We start from the raw sequence: 17,890 nt of genomic DNA on the forward strand, positions 1-17,890 counted from the left end.
TCTCCTAGAGATGAAACAAAAATAGAACTGTTTGGCCAGAATGACCATTGTTATGTTTGGAGGAAAAAGGGGGAGGCTTGCAAGCCAAAGAACACCATCCCAACCATGAAGCACCGGGGTGGCAGCATCATGTTGTGGGGGTGCTTTGCTGCAGGAGGGACTGGTGCACTTTAGAAAATAGAAGGCATCATGAGGATGGAAAATGATGTGTATATATTGTAGCAACATCTCAAGACATCAGCCAGGAAGTTAAAGCTTGGTCGCAAATGGGTCTTCCGTATGGACAATGACCCCAAGCATACTTCCAAAGTTGTGGCAAAATGGCTCAAGGACAACAAAGTCAAGGTATTGGAGTGGACATCATAAAGCCCTGACCTCAATCCCATATAAAATTTGTGGGCAGAACTGAAAAAGTGTGTGCAAGCAAGGAGGCCTACAAACCTGACTCAGTTACACCAGCTCTGTCAGGAGGAATAGGCCAGAATTCACTCAAATTACTTTGGGAAGCTTGTGGAAGGCTACCCAAAATATTTGACCCAAGTTAAACAATTTAAAGGCAATGCTACCAAATACTAATTGAGTGTATGAAATCTTCTGACCAACTGGGAATGTGATGAAAGTAATAAAAGCTGGGGGAAAAAAAAATCACTCTCTACTATTATTCTGACATTTCACATTATTAAAATAAAGTGGTGATCCTAACTGACCTAAGACAGGGAATCTTTACTAGGATTAAATGTCAGGAATTGTGAAAATTTGAGATTAAATGTATTTGGTTAAGGTGTATGTAAACTTCCGACTTCAACTGTATGCCCATCAGCTGTTTATACACTTTGAACTACTTTATTAAATGCTTTGATCTTGAGGGCGAAAGAAAGTCACATTATTTTGAATTATATCCCACAAGACATGCCATCTGAGGTCTCTTCACAATTCCCAAGTCAAGAACAGACTATGGGAGGTGCACAATAGTGCATAGAGGCATGAGTACATGGAACTCTATTCCACATCAGGTAACTGATGCAAGCAGTAGAATCAGATAAAAAAATATATACAAATACACCTTATGGAACAGCGGAGACATACATACACACAGGTACTGTACAGACATGCGCATACACACGCACTCTACACACACGTACATTGTAATCTTGTTGTATGGTGTTATTATACATGTTGTATTGTAGATATGTAGTGGTGTAATAATGTTATATGATGTACTGTTTTATATTTTGTTGTAGGTGTGATGTAAGTGCCTTAACGTGTTTGGACCCCAGGAAGAGTAGCTGCTGCCTTGACAAAACTAATGGGGATCCCTAATAAATGCACATTCCCAATGTAGAGAAGACCACTTACGATGGAGTCATACTTGCTATATTTGCTAACACCACCATCCTTAGTGTCCCCAAAGTCTGCGGCCTTCTCCTCGCCGGATACAGGGATATAATAGTCATTCCTCCTCATGGTGCCTTGCTCTTCCAACTCAGGGAGAAGACTACCAGAGAGGTCGTGTACTAGGAAAGTTGTACCTGTGTGGGAGGAAAGAGATGATTAGTATGGCACAATATACTGTAAGTATTTGATACTCTGGGATGAGCTTCCATGTCAAATGGTGCGAAGAGGGTACTGTCCAGCTCAATGGCATGAGAAGCATCCCACCATTGTGTACTGTCTGATGAGGTTCTTGACAGCCACAACAAAAATAACCAACATGCTTTGGGTATTCATTTCTAGGGTAAACCAACAATGTGGATGAGGAAGTACCCATATAGCTGACTATAATCACTGAGAATCTGACCGTAGTTGAAATCGCACTCAACATCTACCCCACATGCCTGTACGACAATATTTCTATAAAGATTTTAACATCTGAGCATACCTAGACAACGTACAGATCTGGTCTTAGATTAGGAATCCTTGAGATGCCTTTTACAGTACATTGAGAAAATCTTCTAGAGGGAATAAAATGGAACCCCACCAAGTATGTGCCTTTTCTTGGGCAATGACTCACAAGGATTCCCCTACCCTAGGAAATGCTAGGGACAGCTTCTGACAGTCAAAGACTCCTATATACTGTAAGTCAAATCATTGTAATAACCTTTCACAGATAATGGACCTTGGGTGCACTTTAGGGAAAAAAAGGAGTGTGTGATGAAATTTGGAGAAGCCTGATATGGACCATAATAGGCTTAAGAATTACATGATATAATTACACTGACAGCTCCATTCAAATCAAAATCTGTGACCTGATGTCTTGCACTGTAAAATTATGTGCTGGAATTTACAATTCAGTAATGATACAAACATAATTTTGTATCTCTCCATAAAGATGCTATAAATGGTCAAATAGTCAAGTGAATATATTCTGATTTAGAAGCTTGATTTGCTATATCAACATGAAACAAGTTATTGAGAGGTGAAGGAATATGATGTGATGGAGTAGCTAATACAAAATGAAATTACACCAATTCGATGGACATTTCCCAACTATGAACCAGCCAACTATGAACCAGCCTTCATGCTTATCAGAAAAAACACCTGTCTATGCTAATTCCATTCCTCATCCCATTCAACATTAGAATAATTCAATAGCAGTCATAGATAGATACTGTTTATACCAAAAGCTGTCAGAAACATATTTCTTAACATATTTGTTTTTACGAATTCAAGCTGGAATGGTTTGAATGGTAGTATAAGGCATGCTTGAATAGAGTCGTGCTTACGTAAATATATCCGTCTGTGCTTATCGCTCTTATCAGCTACTGTAGCCTAGTGTAGTCCAACTGGTTCCACAATGAACACTTGTCTCAGAATACTGACATCCAGGTAGACAAACCTCTCAAAGCTACATTATAGTGAATGGTCATGATGACAAATGTGTAATAAATCGTTTCGAACCCCCCAAAATGCCTAAAATATAAACATGCACAAATAATGTGTTAAAACTAAATCGAGTGGGCTTATATATAGTTAATTAAAGGCTACAGCCTGCCTGCCTTCCTACACTTTACATTTACTTTAGTCATTTAGCAGACAATTATAAAGAGCTTAGACTTAGATTATCAATTAGGGTTAAGTGTCTTGCTAAAAGGTCACATGGACATATTGTTCGCCTACTCGGGTCGGGGATTCTAACCAGCAACCTTTTAGTTACTGGCCAACGCTCTAAACCGCTAATCTGCTGCATATTCATCCATCAAATAAAGCTTTACTTTATGCAACCATAGACTACCGGTGGTGCGCTTTTTATTGGAGTTTATTACATTTAGAAAATAAATTCAAATGAACCATTATTCAAACACCATTAACTTACCAGATACTTTATCATGATTGTTTATGGTTTGCATCGGATCATCATCACCATGTCTCTCCATTTGAACAGACTATTTAAACCAGTGATCACAACATATTTCCTCTCTCTGTCCTCCACGCTCTGAAAAACATCTATCTAGATTCTAGACGATGCCTTCACTGCGCCCGTGGGCTCAATGCTATGGTGTGGCAAGGAAACCTCGGGTTTCCCACAAACGTCCCACTGCTTCCCCGCGAAGGCTAGCCTACTACAGAGGCTCGCTCTCTCTAAACAAGACATCTATAATCCATACGCGTTACGAACTATATAATGTGCATTATGTGCCCTCCCACAATACGTCGCGCAAAATAGCTGTAATATATTTCAATGCAGTTCATCACTAGGATGGTAAAAGTGGTGGTGAGAGCACCAGCAAAAGACAGCTGGTGCCGCCCACGCCACGATCTGATGTCTCCTCCAACATGGGTAGGTGTGAGGGTATCCGTCAAAATCAGATGTTTCATTTGACAGAGCAACGCGGCAACATATTACATATGGTTCTATGATTTCTAATAATTTAATGATTTGACCTGCACCGGCATGCACTCGGCTTTTCATCCCCGTATCAAATGATTGATAGCTCATTTTTTGGGTTCACCAAATCAAGCAAATTAACTTAATCAATTGATTTACTTTTTCAATTAAAAAACAAACAGTATATAGTAGTTCGAATGAGGGCATTTCACCAAGTCAATACCTGGAGGCGACAGTCCGAACCAAGAGGGATGGTCACAGATGAAGCAATCAAGAAAACGGTCAGAAGTACCCTACAACATGTACAGAATGTAAAATTTAGATGCCCAGTCGCACACTATATCTAACTTTTATGGGGGACATTCTGGATACCTGCGGAATTTGAATTGTACGTAGCCGGCGTGGGAACGACTTCGTTCTGCACGATGCTTACATTTGTCAGGAGCATGATCATAGTACAAAATGTAACTATCCATAACAAAATATTTAAAACCGTGTTTTTATATGTAGAAATATTTCATAGGCCCATATTTACATGCGGATACTCTGTTTTTCGAAACATTCTGGAAAATATACTCTTTACGATTGGGTTACCGGGATGCCACAGAGAAACACCAGGGAAACCACCACCGCGACAACGAAACGCACCTGGGCTTTGAATTAACTTGGTAAAACGAAACAATATTTACTGAAATTACTGAAAGACAGCAATTATGATTACTTTAGTTCAGCACAATAAAGCAATAATGTCCAGACACACACAAATAAATAAATAAATGTTTAAAAAACTGCACTTTACCACATGGTTCCAGTCTCACCTTTTTCTGCGACTCACCTGTGTCGAAGATTGTATGTTATAATGACAAGATAGCCGACTAGAAATACGTGTCCTCAATGTTTAGGGTCAAACAAGATCAGGTGGGACCATTCTAGCCAATGAGAGGGCAAAACAACAGTGAAACAACGAAGTCGTTTTTCTCAAAGTTACCGGTATGCCATTTGCTTCCACTTATGTCAGTACATTTGTAACAGCCTAAACATTATGAAACTTATATTTGATGAAATATGCCTTGATGAAATATGCCTTACGTAATTCGACACTCTCTTATCGACCCCCATTCAAAAAATGTCTCATCTCACATGGACAGATTTTGGGAAGAGTAAAGCCTGTCCCTTCGCTTCTTCTTCTCTGCCTGTGTCTACCTGCTCAACGACCTCCCTGCTACTACTCCCTCCTCGAGGATGAATCAGGAAAAATGTATTGTTGTCCTCACCTTAGTGCCACAAACAATAGCCTACAGAGTTTGGCATTGGATTACCATTGAAGTTTACAAATAGTCTTGCAAGTCTGTGAATCAGAATAATAATATATCAATATCAGGTAAGCCTAGGATGACAATAGGAAATTCAATTCAACACATTAGGAATGCTTTCAAAATCTCTGCATACACATTCCAGCCTGGGCGTGTGGGGACTGGTAATGCAGCAGGGAATAAGGTCCAACAGGAGGGCACTCTCAGACAACCTGAGACTTCTAAATGCAGTAGGAAAGTGACAGTACATGCATAAAAAAGTATTATATTGTGCATAATTCACATCTGGATTCAACCACCTGTTCTGTCACATCTTTAAAAAGTAGCCTGTGTCTGTGCATACAGTCTTGTTTAAAATTTTGAAAACACAGATGGGAAATGGAATAGAAATACCTGTTGAGGGAATGGATGTAATTAGGTTAAAAATAAATAATCATATTCAGTTGATGGACTTTTTTAATGCAAATAATCAATGCACAATGAAAGGCCATCTGAATACATTTTCCTACCAAATGCTTTTGCAACAATAGTGACTTTACATATGTAAAATGTTTCCTACAGTGCTCTGGACAAATAGGTATGTTAATTCTGGGTCGGTAACAAAAATAATTTCTCCTTCAAATTTATCCAAGCATTGGTATCCTTCTATTGTTAATTTGATGAGTTGTCTGGAGCCTTTTCATGATGTCAGTCCTTTTGGTAGAGGCTGTGGTCTTCTCAAACCACAATCCCAATGAATGTATCCATGCAGGGCGTGCAACTACTCAGGAATTCTTCTTCATTCACTTTAAGTAGTAATCAACTGTGTAACAATCAATGTGTGTTTTGCCTTCAGCTAACATTTTGGTATGGTGGTCTTCTTTCAAATACTAATTTTGGTCTCTCACTGTGGGGCCACACCATTTTAGGCAAAGTCACAGGAAGCTCCAATCATACAACGTCTGTCAGAGAACCCAACTACTTATAAGGCACCCCAGCACCCATCCTCTACTTAATGATTAATGATCTGGTAAGAAGAGGGGCGGGGGTGTATGCTTTATGGTTAACGAGACGTGGTGTGGTCACAACAACATACAGGAACTCAAGTCCTTCTGTTCACCTGATTTAGAATTCCTCCCAATCAAATGTCGACCACATTATCTACCAAGGGAATTCTCTTCGGTTATAATCACAGCCGTATATATTCCCCCCCAAGCAGACACATCGATGGCTCTGAACAAACTTTATTTGACTCTTTGCAAACTGGAATCCACACATCCTGAGGCTGCATTCATTGTAGCTGGGGATTTTAACAAGGCTAATCTGAAAACAAGACTCCCTAAATTGTATCAGCATATCTATTGCGCAACCAGGGCTGGTAAAACCTTGGATCATTGATATTCTAACTTCCGCGATGCATATAAGGCCCTCCCCCGCCCTCCTTTCGGAAAAGCTGACCACGACTCCATTTTGTTGCTCCCTGCCTACAGACAGAAGCTAAAACAAGAAGCTCCCACGCTGAGGTCTGTTCAACGCTGGTCCGACCAATCTGATTCCATGCTCCAAGACTGCTTCCATCACGTGGACTGGGATATGTTTTGTATTGCGTCAAACAACAACATTGACGAATACGCTGATTCGGTGAGCGAGTTCATTAGAACTTGCGTTGAAGATGTCGTTCCCATAGCAACGATTAAAACATTCCCAAACCAGAAACCGTGGATTGATGGCAGCATTCGTGTGAAACTGAAAGCGCGAACCACTGCTTTTAATCAGGGTAAGGTGACCGGAAACATGACTGAATACAAACAGTGTAACTATTCCCTCCGCAATGCAATCAAAAAATCTAAGCGTCAGTATAGAGACAAAGTAGAATCGCAATTCAACGGCTCAGACACAAGAGGTATGTGGCAGGGTCTACAGTCAATCACGGATTACAAAAAGAAAACCAGCCCAGTCACGGACCAGGATGCCTTGCTCCCATGCAGACTAAATAACTTTTTTGCCCGCTTTGAGGACAATACAGTGCCACTGACACGGCCCGCAACCAAAACATGCGGACTCTCCTTCATTGCAGCCGAGGTGAGTAAAACATTTAAACGTCTTAACCCTCGCAAGGCTGCAGGCCCAGACGGCATCCCCAGCCGCGCCCTCAGAGCATGCGCAGACCAGCTGGCTGGTGTGTTTACGGACATATTCAATCAATCCCTATCCCAGTCTGCTGTTCCCACATGCTTCAAGAGGGCCACCATTGTTCCTGTTCCCAAGAAAGCTAAGGTAACTGAGCTAAACGACTACCGCCCCGTAGCACTCACTTCCGTCATCATGAAGTGCTTTGAGAGACTAGTCAAGGAACATATCACCTCCACCATACCTGATACCCTAGACCCACTCCAATTTGCTTACTGCCCAAATAGGTCCACAGACGATGCAATCTCAACCACACTGCCCTAACCCATCTGGACAAGAGGAATACCTATGTCAGAATGCTGTTCATCGACTACAGCTCAGCATTTAACACCATAGTACCCTCCAAACGCGTCATCAAGCTCGAGACCCTGGGTCTCGACCCCGCCCTGTGCAACTGGGTACTGAACCTCCTGACAGGCCGCCCGCAGGTGGTGAGGCTAGGTAACAACATCTCCACCCCGCTGATCCTCAACAGTGGGGCCCCACAAGGGTGCGTTCTGAGCCCTCTCCTGTACTCCCTGTTCACCCATGACTGCGTGGCCACGCACGCCTCCAACTCAATCATCAAGTTTGCGGACGACACAACAGTGGTAGGCTTGATTACCAACAACGACGAGACGGCCTACAGGGAGGAGGTGAGGGCCCTCGGAGTGTGGTGTCAGGAAAATAACCTCACACTCAACGTCAACAAAACTAAGGAGATGATTGTGGACTTCAGGAAACAGCAGAGGGAACACCCCCCTATCCACATCGATGGAACAAGTTCCTTGGCGTACACATCACAGACAAACTGAATTGGTCCACCCACACAGACAGCATCGTGAAGAAGGCGCAGCAGCGCCTCTTCAACCTCAGGAGGCTGAAGAAATTCGGCTTGTCACCAAAAGCACTCACAAACTTCTACAGATGCACAATCGAGAGCATCCTGGCGGGCTGTATCACCGCCTGGTACGGCAACTGCTCCGGCCACAACGGTAAGGCTCTCCAGAGGGTAGTGAGGTCTGCACAACGCATCACTGGGGGCAAACTACCTGCCCTCCAGGACACCTACACCACCCGATGTCACAGGAAGGCCATTAAGATCATCAAGGACAACAAACACCCGAGCCACTGCCTGTTCACCCCGCTATCATCCAGAAGGCAAGGTCAGTACAGGTGCATCAAAGCTGGGACCGAGAGACTGAAAAACAGCTTCTATCTCAAGGCCATCAGACTGTTAAACAGCCACCACTAACATTGAGTGGCTGCTGCCAACACACTGACTCAACTCCAGCCACTTCAATAATGGGAATTGATGGGAATTGATGGGAATTGATGTAAAATATATCACTAGCCACTTTAAACAATGCTACTTAATATAATGTTTACATACCCTACATTATTTATCTCATATGTGAGATATACTGTACTCTATATCATCTACTACATCTTTATGTAATACATGTATCACTAGCCACTTTAAACTATGCCACTTTGTTTACATACTCATCTCATATGTATATACTGTACTCGATACCATCTACTGCATCTTGCCTATGCCGCTCTGTACCATCACTCATTCATATATCTTTATGTACATATTCTTTATCCCTTTACACTTGTGTGTGTATAAGGTAGTAGTTTTGGAACTGTTAGCTAGATTACTCGTTGGTTATTACTGCATTGTCGGAACTAGAAGCACAAGCATTTCGCTACACTCGCATTAACATCTGCTAACCATGTGTATGTGACAAATAACATTTGATTTGATTTGTATTCTTCCTTACGGCAAAGGCAAGATCTCTATTTCTCCTTAGCACGACTTGAACCCACTACTGTCCTGCTTAACTGTTCACAGGTGACCTGTTCAGCCCTCGCCACTGAGCGTAGGATAACAGCATGCCGTCGTGAAGTTTGAACACACTTACCAAAAAATGTACTTCTCAGTCTCCAGTCGAAGATAGCACCACATCCTTCACCCCTCTAGCCTAGTTAGCTACCCGCTTCATGCTGCTTTTTGTTAGAACACGCTGCAAGGCTAACCTAGCCAGCTCACGAAGAACATGCTTTCTCTCCAGCATGTGGTCCTTCTGTAGCTCAGTTGGTAGAGCATGGCGCTTGTAACGCCAGGGTAGTGGGTTCAATTCCCGGGACCACCCATACGTAGAATGTATGCACACATGACTGTAAGTCGCTTTGGATAAAAGCATCTGCTAAATGGCATATATTATTATATTATATTATATTACTAACGGAGTGCTAGCAATAGCTAGGATATTAGCCCAAAGTGTGAATGCTAGCTAGCCAATGCCAGGACTAGCTCTACAGTTAATGTTGGCCAGCACACCATTAGAGTTCACTCTTTCTGCTTCCCTTTTTCTAACTACACTTGGTAGCATTAATTATCTGCTCGTTTAGCTTATCAGCACCCGCACTGGCTAGACGAACTGGTTTTGCCTCTCCATACTACAGTTGTGGGAGATTTTCAGCCTTTAGAGTATCACCCTCACGTGGTGCTCTCCAGCTAACGAAGTGATAACTACAGCTAAGTGTTTAGCCCACTAGGCTGCTACTAGCTAGCTAAGCTTTACAGACCCCACGATCAGGCTTTGAGTAGTACCCACATAACCTGGCTGACAGAACAGTCTCTCTCAGAGTTATGTCTACTGATTTCATCGTACTGGGCGAACTAAGCCAAGCACTCAAATTTCTGGAATTACTCGTTACGGATAAACTGACCAGTTATAGAGCAGGGAAGTATGGTCAAAAGAGGCTCTCTAGACCGACGCGCAACATGGTTCTCTTCAGCTTACACTGTGCTAGCTATAGCTAAGCTAGTAGTCCACTGGGTGACCACTTAGCTAGCTAATGCCAATTACAAGAACTTCACAGTTAAGCATCGTCTAGCACACGCATGACCCAATTAACATGCTCAGGCAGTTCTCGGCGACCCCTAGTCCTTTGAGTGTTGTACAGTGTTATGTAGAACTGGTCTGTGTCAGCTTAAGCCAGACCACAAGCTTAAGCCAGACCACAAGCTTAAGCCAGGCTACTGGCTTACTAGCACTTGCGGTGAATTCCTGCTGAATATTAGCTACCGTCTGGCAAATTGCTAGCCTAACTCTCGTATATAGTTCACCTAGCACCCAGTTGCTTGTGCTTACTTTTTGAAACGGTCCGACTACTCAGTGATTTAGTCCACGAGACAGCATTAAACAGGCTAGCTAACCTGGCAAGGCTAGTGTTACCACTGCTAAACTGAGCTAGGTTAAACTCTCACGTGGCGTACCTCAGCTAGCACGTGGCTAGCTTAGCTCTCCTGCACAGTTGACCTACTTTCTGTAGGTCGTCCTTGCTTACTTAACTGATCACACCTACGCAGTCCTCCAGTCCGAGAGACTCTAAAACCAAGACAGCTACTGTGTCAAGGCTATTTTTTACAACCTCTAGCCAAAGCTGGGCTAAAACATGGTCGTTCTGGTCACAAGTGCTCTCCAAGCTAAAGCTCACTCCTCTGTACCGCTTTAAATTCAAGCCGAGGCTGGACGACTAAATATCAGTTGCCACCTAGCACTGTCTCCACTCCATGCTTACAGTGCCATTTCTCCAGAAATATATAAATGAATGTTCTTTTCCAAGGGCCACAGAGTCTTGTTATGTCTATAAAATCCTACCTCTGGTGTGTGTGCGTCATCAGGCTTGTGGACAGGTCTCAGCATCCAGGGACTCAAGATCCCACCCACGCAGTCCTGGGGCAAGCGGTCCTTCACTGCAGCCTCTTCGAAGTCCTGACCTAGGGGTCCATCCCCAGCGGCGGCGAGGAGCAGGGCACTTCTCTTAGTGTATGGCCCTGCCCCTTCTCAGGCAGAAGACAGACCACCCCCAAAGCGGAGGATGGGTGCATCTGCTTTCTAGAGTTGGGATTGACACGTGAACTGCTCTCCCTGTCTCCTCGGTGTCGCCCTAAAGGGCAGGACGCCTCTCTCTCCTCCATTTAGTTTGCACTGGTAGGCTACCCTGGTGAGTCTTGAGGGTTTCTTTGCTACCATGTTCAGGACCACTCAAGGGCATCGCTTGCAGCACCTCTGTATAGAGACTTATTATCCGGTACGTTGGTTACCCCTCATTTGTTTTTAAGCTTCTACAGAATACATGTCTTTGCCCCTGCTCGGCGCATATGTCTCTTAGTTCGGGGCCTCTGAGAGATGGTTCTGTCACAACTACCTAGCTCCGGGGGGCTATATCGCCATAGTGAGACAACAAAACAAGTATTTTCAAGCTAACTTAAGGTTACTTGCGTAGCCCCGGTTCTCTGACAATATGAGTGAGGTCTCTCACCAAGTTTCCCTTCACGCTTGCTTAAGGAAGAAAACATATGCTTGATAATGAATTAGAGGATGGGACCGTGGCACCTTATAATGAATGGGGTTCCCCACTCTGTCTTTGACAGATGTTGTGAGGTTGGAGCTTCCTGTGACTCTGCCTAGAAGGGCGTGTCCCCATAGTGAGAGATCTCAATCATATTATCAGAGAACCAGGGTCACACAAGCAACCTTAAATTACAGCTATTAGGTGTCCATTGTCAGGGTACAATTCAACCTTCGTAAAGATGCATAAAAGGTTTTGTATCATTTCAGCCGGTAGATTTGAAAGTAGCGCTCACAAGCCAAAATGGGTCCCCAAACATTGTGCACAACTGTGTACAACATACGAGGTGGATGACATTGTACACAGTTGTGCACAATTTTTGGGGACCTATTTTGGCTCGTGAGCGCTACTTTCAAATCTACCGGCTGAAATATAACAAAACCATTCATGCATCTTTCAGAAGGTTGAATTATCCTTTTTACATCCTGCAAAAAAAGAAGATGTATACACTGAGTATACCAAACATTAGGAACACCTTCCTAATATTGAGTTCCACCCTCCATTCCCCCTTTGAACAGCCTCAGTTTGTAGGGGCATGAACTCAACAAGGTGTCGAAAGCGTGCCACAGGGATACTGGTCCATGTTGACTCCAATGCTTCCCACAGTTGTGTCAAGTTGGTTGCATGTCCTTTGGGAGGTGGACCATTCTTGATACACAGGGGAAACTTGAGCGTGAAAAAACCGAGCAGTGTTGCAGTTCTTGAATCAAAATGGAAAACTCATTGAATTTGAAAAACGTCATCTTCACCCAACTTTTAACCTAAATCCAATGACATGGTGACATTGTTTGTTCATTTCTAGTTGAATTCACGTTAGTTGACAACTCAACCAAATGAAAATCAAAACTAGACGTTGAACTGGCGTCTGTACCTAAGTGGGGTGTTTCGATCACTGAGAGAATATTTAAAATAGATAAGGTAGTATTTATTTTAATAACGTAACACCTGCATCTGAACACAAACATTTTAGAAGATATATGTTTGGCCGAATCGAGAACGAAGATAGTATTGCCAAGTTAAGATTGGTCTAAAATTCTCTGCTTTACCCCAAACAGTACCTATCCTGTAACAGCTATTGACACATCACATTAGCCTGTTAGTCTGCTAGCTACCCTCCCCCTCAACTACACACACAGCCCCAGGATAATGTTCTGCACTCAATGGAAGCAGAAACACCTCCTTAAATATATATATTATTCGATAAAGGGTGTGTCAAGAAAAACATCACACAAGGATGTGTAGGGAAATACGACAGAGACCAAAGGAGTGGCAAAGTTTGATTTGTTTAATGCAGGGATAAGCAACTCCAGCCCTCGGGGGCCTGATTGGTGTCACACTGTTTTCCCCATCCCTAATAGCTAATAGTCTGGGGCAAAATTATGTCACCAATCAGACCCCTGAGGAATAGAGGTGCCCATCTACTGGCACACACTGGTTGAATCAAAATTGCTTCCACATAATTTCAATTAAATTACGTTGATCCAACATGGAATAGACTTGGAATAGATGTTGAATGGACGTCTGTGCCCAGTGGGCAGCCCTGGTTTAGAATTCTGACTGCAAGGTTCCTGCACAGTGCCTATACTCAGTGCACACCTTCAGCTTGGGAAGCATTACATTTCAACCCCCAATGGTCAAAGTATACCTGACTTTTTTGAATTACTCTAGAACAATTTTATAAATGGCAACATTTTCTAGATCTCATAAGGTACAACTAGAGCTCAATGGAAGATAGTCATCAAAACATAGGAATATAGCCTCCCGAGTGGCGCAGCGGTCTAAGGCACTGCGGCATCACTGCAGCCTGGGGTTCGAGGGTTTGGCTGGGTGGGCTCATCGCACTCTAGCGACTCCTTGTGGCGGGCCGGGCGTCTGCAAGCTGATGGTTGTCAGTTGAACGGTCTTTCCTCCTTCACATTGGTGCAGCTGGCTTCCGGGTTAAGTGGGCGGGTGTTAAGAAGCGCGGCTTGGCAGGTCCTGTTTCGGAGGACGCATGACTCGACCTTCACCTCTCCCGAGCCCGTTGGCGAGTTGCAAGGAAGAAACAAGATTGCAATTGGATATCTCTGTTTCAGAACGCATGTGTAGATCTAAAAACAATCAGATATTTCACAATATGTCATTTTAGGGAAGTTTTCATGATCCCTAGACACTCATGGAAAAATAGGTTGGAGAACCTTTACGCCAAGAAAAGGGGGTGTTTGATTAATTCAGTTCTTTAACCCAAGGTAATGTTGGAAGATTATTGTACATGGAATTATAATAGGGAGAATGGTGTGCAATAAACTGGTCTGTTGTCCACGGAACTGTGATGACACGTCAAGTATTGCGCTATGCGCCACATTCAAACTGCTTGGTCTGTGCTCCACTCCATAATAATTTAATTAGCCTACATATATTTTTGTTGTTGTTGTACTTTTATCGCTTTTCATGATATCCAATTGGTGGTTACAGTCTTGTCCCATGGCTGCAACTCCCCTATGGACTCGGGAGAGGCGAAGGTCAAGAGCCATGCATCCTCCGAAACACAACCCTGCCAAGCTGCACTGCTTCTTGACACACTACTCGCTTAACCTGGAAGCCGGCCGCACCAATGTGTCGGAGGAAACACCGTCCAGCTGGCGACCGGAGTCAGCTTGCAGGCGCCCGGCCTGCCACAAGGAGTCGCTAGAGCACGATGGGACAAGGAAATCCCGGCCGGCCAAACCCTCCCCTAACCCGGACGACGCTGCGTCAAATGTGCGCTGCCTCATGGGTCACCCACGGTCACGGCTGGCTGTGACACAACCTGGGATCGAACCCAGGTCTGTAGTGACGCCTCAACCACTGCATGCAGTGCCTTAGACTGCTGCACCACTCGGTAGGTTACATTTATTTTTTTACTTTACATTAAATATTTTCAACTGTTAAGAGATTCTCAGGAACAACCAAACGGCCGTGACGTCGTTTACAGAGGAAGCAAATTAAGGTAAAGAAACAAAGATTTAAATGGAAAGCTATACCAACTGAAGGGAACTAACAGCCAATTGGCAGTTAAATATGTGTGCTTATTAGGCCTACTGACGTTTGATTCTGATAGAAATAGGAAACAGAGAAAGTCAGCGTATGTAATTGAAACTTTGGAGAGTGCCCAAAGGTCAAACTTGCCGCAATGCTTTGCATCTTCAGTACCTACACCAAATAGAGAATGATAGAGGCCTCTAGTGGCCTAAAGGCCATTTTAGCAATGGCAGCGCCACAGAGAGCTTCCACCATTTTAATGTTGTCAACTACATCATCAGGAGGGATCAGCCAATCGTGAAAAATAAAAATTATGACTTCAAAATGGAGATTGCCTCAATGGCACTGCCATTGCCCTCACAGACACCATAGTGGGAAGTATATAGAGAAGCACTCTCTATCATGCTCTATGCTATACCCATATGGCTTGTGTCTCCATGTTTCAACGAGGGACGATGTCAATATATTTTCCTACTAAATGGTTCTGCAACAACAGTGACTTTACATATGTAAAATGTTTCCTGCAGTGCTCTTGACAAATGCTGGTGCATAGCCTACAGGCCTATCTCAATTGATAACCACTAACATTAAACACATCAGTTGAATCCACAAGTGGAAAATAGAATAATAGGGATGTCATTCTGGGTGGTGCCAAAAATAATTCCCCTTCAAATTTATGCAAGCATCGGTTTCATTCTATTGTTAATTTGATGAGTTTTCTGGAGCCTTTTCATGATGTCAGTTCATTGGTAACCTGAGCTAGGCTAAACTCTCACGTGACAAACCACAATCCCAATGACTGTATGGCCGTGCGAGTGGCCAACTACTCAGGCATTCTTCTTCTTTCACTCTGCTCTCTACTGAGCAGAGAGGAGAGCCAGAAGGTCACTCTTTGCCTCTCAATCACAGACTCACTCATGCACTCACTTACTCACATAGTTTAGCTTTATGATTATTCTCATTTAAGATAATTGGATCTCTATTTCAGGAGAGGCATGACATACATGACCTTCTGGCTCTCCTCTCTGCTCAGGCCCCAGCAGAACAGGCCCAGCTCTAACAGTGGTCTTCTCTACAGGCTGTCCTGCTCCGCTCCCCTTTGGCACCAGCTCCTGCCACTACAAAAGAGGTTTCCTCTAAAGGGTTCCTGCTGGATACAGGTCATTTGAATGATATCACACACATACTTGTGTGCGCAGGCACTAACTCATTCCGACACACACACACACACACACACACACACACACACACACACACACACACACACACACACACACACACACACACACACACACACACACACACACACACACACACACACACACACACACACACACACACACGATTTAGGTTCATGTATAGTAAAGACTTTGTCATTAAAATAATGTTGTGCCTCGTTCAGATCTTCCAAGCACACCTCTGCCAGCCACATCATCACTGCCATTGACAGCTTCTCCACTGGACCCATCAAGAGATGAGGTTGCCTCTTCATTTTGGCCCACGACCGATGGACAGAGCCCATTAAAGCTGCCAGTGATGTCCTACTGGCCAAACACCATGGGGAGGAAGAGATCCTGAAGTGGGTAGATTTGCTTTGCTCTCAACACCAGCCCAGAGAAGCTCCAGAGACAGAGACACACAGCTGTGGCATTATTTTACTGCAGAGAGTAAAATGGTCAGTGTCCCAATCACGTCCAATCACGCCTCACCCAATTCAAGGATGCCATTTCAGTATTTTGCTGCCGCTGCCTTCTTTCAGTGGGACCTGGAGGCCTCGAAGCAGAGGGAGGCAGTGAGGAAGGAGCAAACTGAGGAAAAAGAAAATCCGTAGCGCAACACCCCTCTCTACATCTGTACAGGTTCTGCCACCAGTCGCTGAAACAAGGCTCCAACAGCCATCACACACATACCGGCTTTCCTTGATTTGGCAGGAAAATATCTACTGCCTAGACAAAGTTTTTTTCTCTGTAACTGATACAGGACATTGGGACACAGTCTGCCTTTTATGAGACTGAAAAGTAGAGATGGATGGTGGGGAAGGGAGAGTGACTGAAATAAATAGGAGCTGAAAATGTCCATTGATGGAAGTGGCTTGTTTGATTTGTATTTATTTCACAGGTACTGTCCATTCTTTTACTTTACTGTACATAAATTGCTTGAGATCACTGGATATACAGTATTATCAGGGCTGTAAAGTACTTAAGTAAAAATACTTTAAAGTACTACTTAGGTATTTTTTGGGGGGTGTCTGTACTTTACAAATTATATTTTTGACAACTTTTACTTTTACTTCACTAGATTCCTAAAAAATATATACATTTTCCCAGGCACCCAAAAGTACTCATTACATTTTGAATGCTTATAGCAGGAAAGGAAAATGGTCCAATTAACGCACTTATCAGGAGAATCTCTACTGCCTCTGATCTGGGGGACTCACTAAACACAAATTCTTCCTATGTAAATGATGTCTGAGTGTTGGAGTGTGCCCCTAGCTGTCTGTAAATTTGAAGAAAAAAAACACATTGTGTCGCCTGGTTTGCTTAATATAAGGAATTTGACATTATTTATACTTTTACTTTTTGATACTTAAGTATATTTTAGCAATTACATTTACTTTTGATACTTAAGTGTATTTAAAACCAAATACTTTTAGACTTTTACTCATGTAGTATTTTACTGGATAACTCACTTCTACGGAGTCATTTTCTATTAAGGTAACTTTACTTTTACTCAAGTATGATTTCGTTAAATTAAACCTCAACGTACAGCAAATCTTCTCTTGTTTTTCCATGTTGTCTTTATATATGCATTACAATGGCAAATGCAATCGTCCTCCAAATGCAAGATGTCCTCCAGCAATGTCTGAAGTTTTACTTTTGAGCAATATCCCAACTATAAATACAGTAAAGTACACAGGTTACAAAATAATCGTTTTTTTTTTTTAGACAGAACGTTTCAGTCATTCACGGTGTTGGTCTGATGGGAATTTGTGATTTAATCTTGCTTGAGGAACAATAGGGAACAAAAGAGGAAAGCCCCCACTTTTGTTATGTCATGACTTACCTGGAACACCTATTGAGATGTGCCTCTTGTTAAGTAAATCAGGTGTTACATGAGGTGTAAAGGAGTGCCATTTTTAAGAAAATAAAAAGCTATGTATTTACATTCCCATATC

The 17,890-nt window shown here is 43.1% G+C and overlaps 1 protein-coding gene and 1 long non-coding RNA gene across 7 annotated transcripts in view; one reads left to right on the forward strand and one right to left on the reverse strand.

Moving 5' to 3' along the window:
• ano1a (anoctamin 1, calcium activated chloride channel a) overlaps nt 1-5,051 on the reverse strand; it is a 41,234-nt gene extending 36,183 nt beyond the window's left edge. For 2 of the 6 annotated variants that reach the window (XM_035786711.2, XM_052462028.1), the window contains exons 1-2: nt 3,314-3,519; nt 1,357-1,529 (exon numbers count right to left, since the gene is read on the reverse strand). In XM_035786711.2, the coding sequence (XP_035642604.1) occupies nt 1,357-1,529; nt 3,314-3,374 (234 nt within the window). In that variant the 5' untranslated portion in view covers nt 3,375-3,519. Of the gene's footprint in view, nt 1-1,356; nt 1,530-3,313; nt 3,520-4,625; nt 4,791-4,915 lie in introns of those variants that run through there. The other 4 variants (XM_052462025.1, XM_052462024.1, XM_052462023.1 and 1 more) reach the window with 4 other exon arrangements.
• On the forward strand, nt 3,807-17,584 carry LOC118393707 (uncharacterized). The gene is made up of 3 exons (XR_004827588.2): nt 3,807-4,107; nt 15,794-15,875; nt 16,118-17,584. It is a non-coding gene; the product is annotated as an uncharacterized LOC118393707 (long non-coding RNA).
• The last annotated feature ends 306 nt before the right edge of the window (nt 17,585-17,890 follow it).

This window comes from Oncorhynchus keta, chromosome 14 (genome assembly GCF_023373465.1).
Source record: "Oncorhynchus keta strain PuntledgeMale-10-30-2019 chromosome 14, Oket_V2, whole genome shotgun sequence".
In the NCBI taxonomy this organism is placed as follows: Eukaryota; Metazoa; Chordata; class Actinopteri; order Salmoniformes; family Salmonidae; genus Oncorhynchus; species Oncorhynchus keta.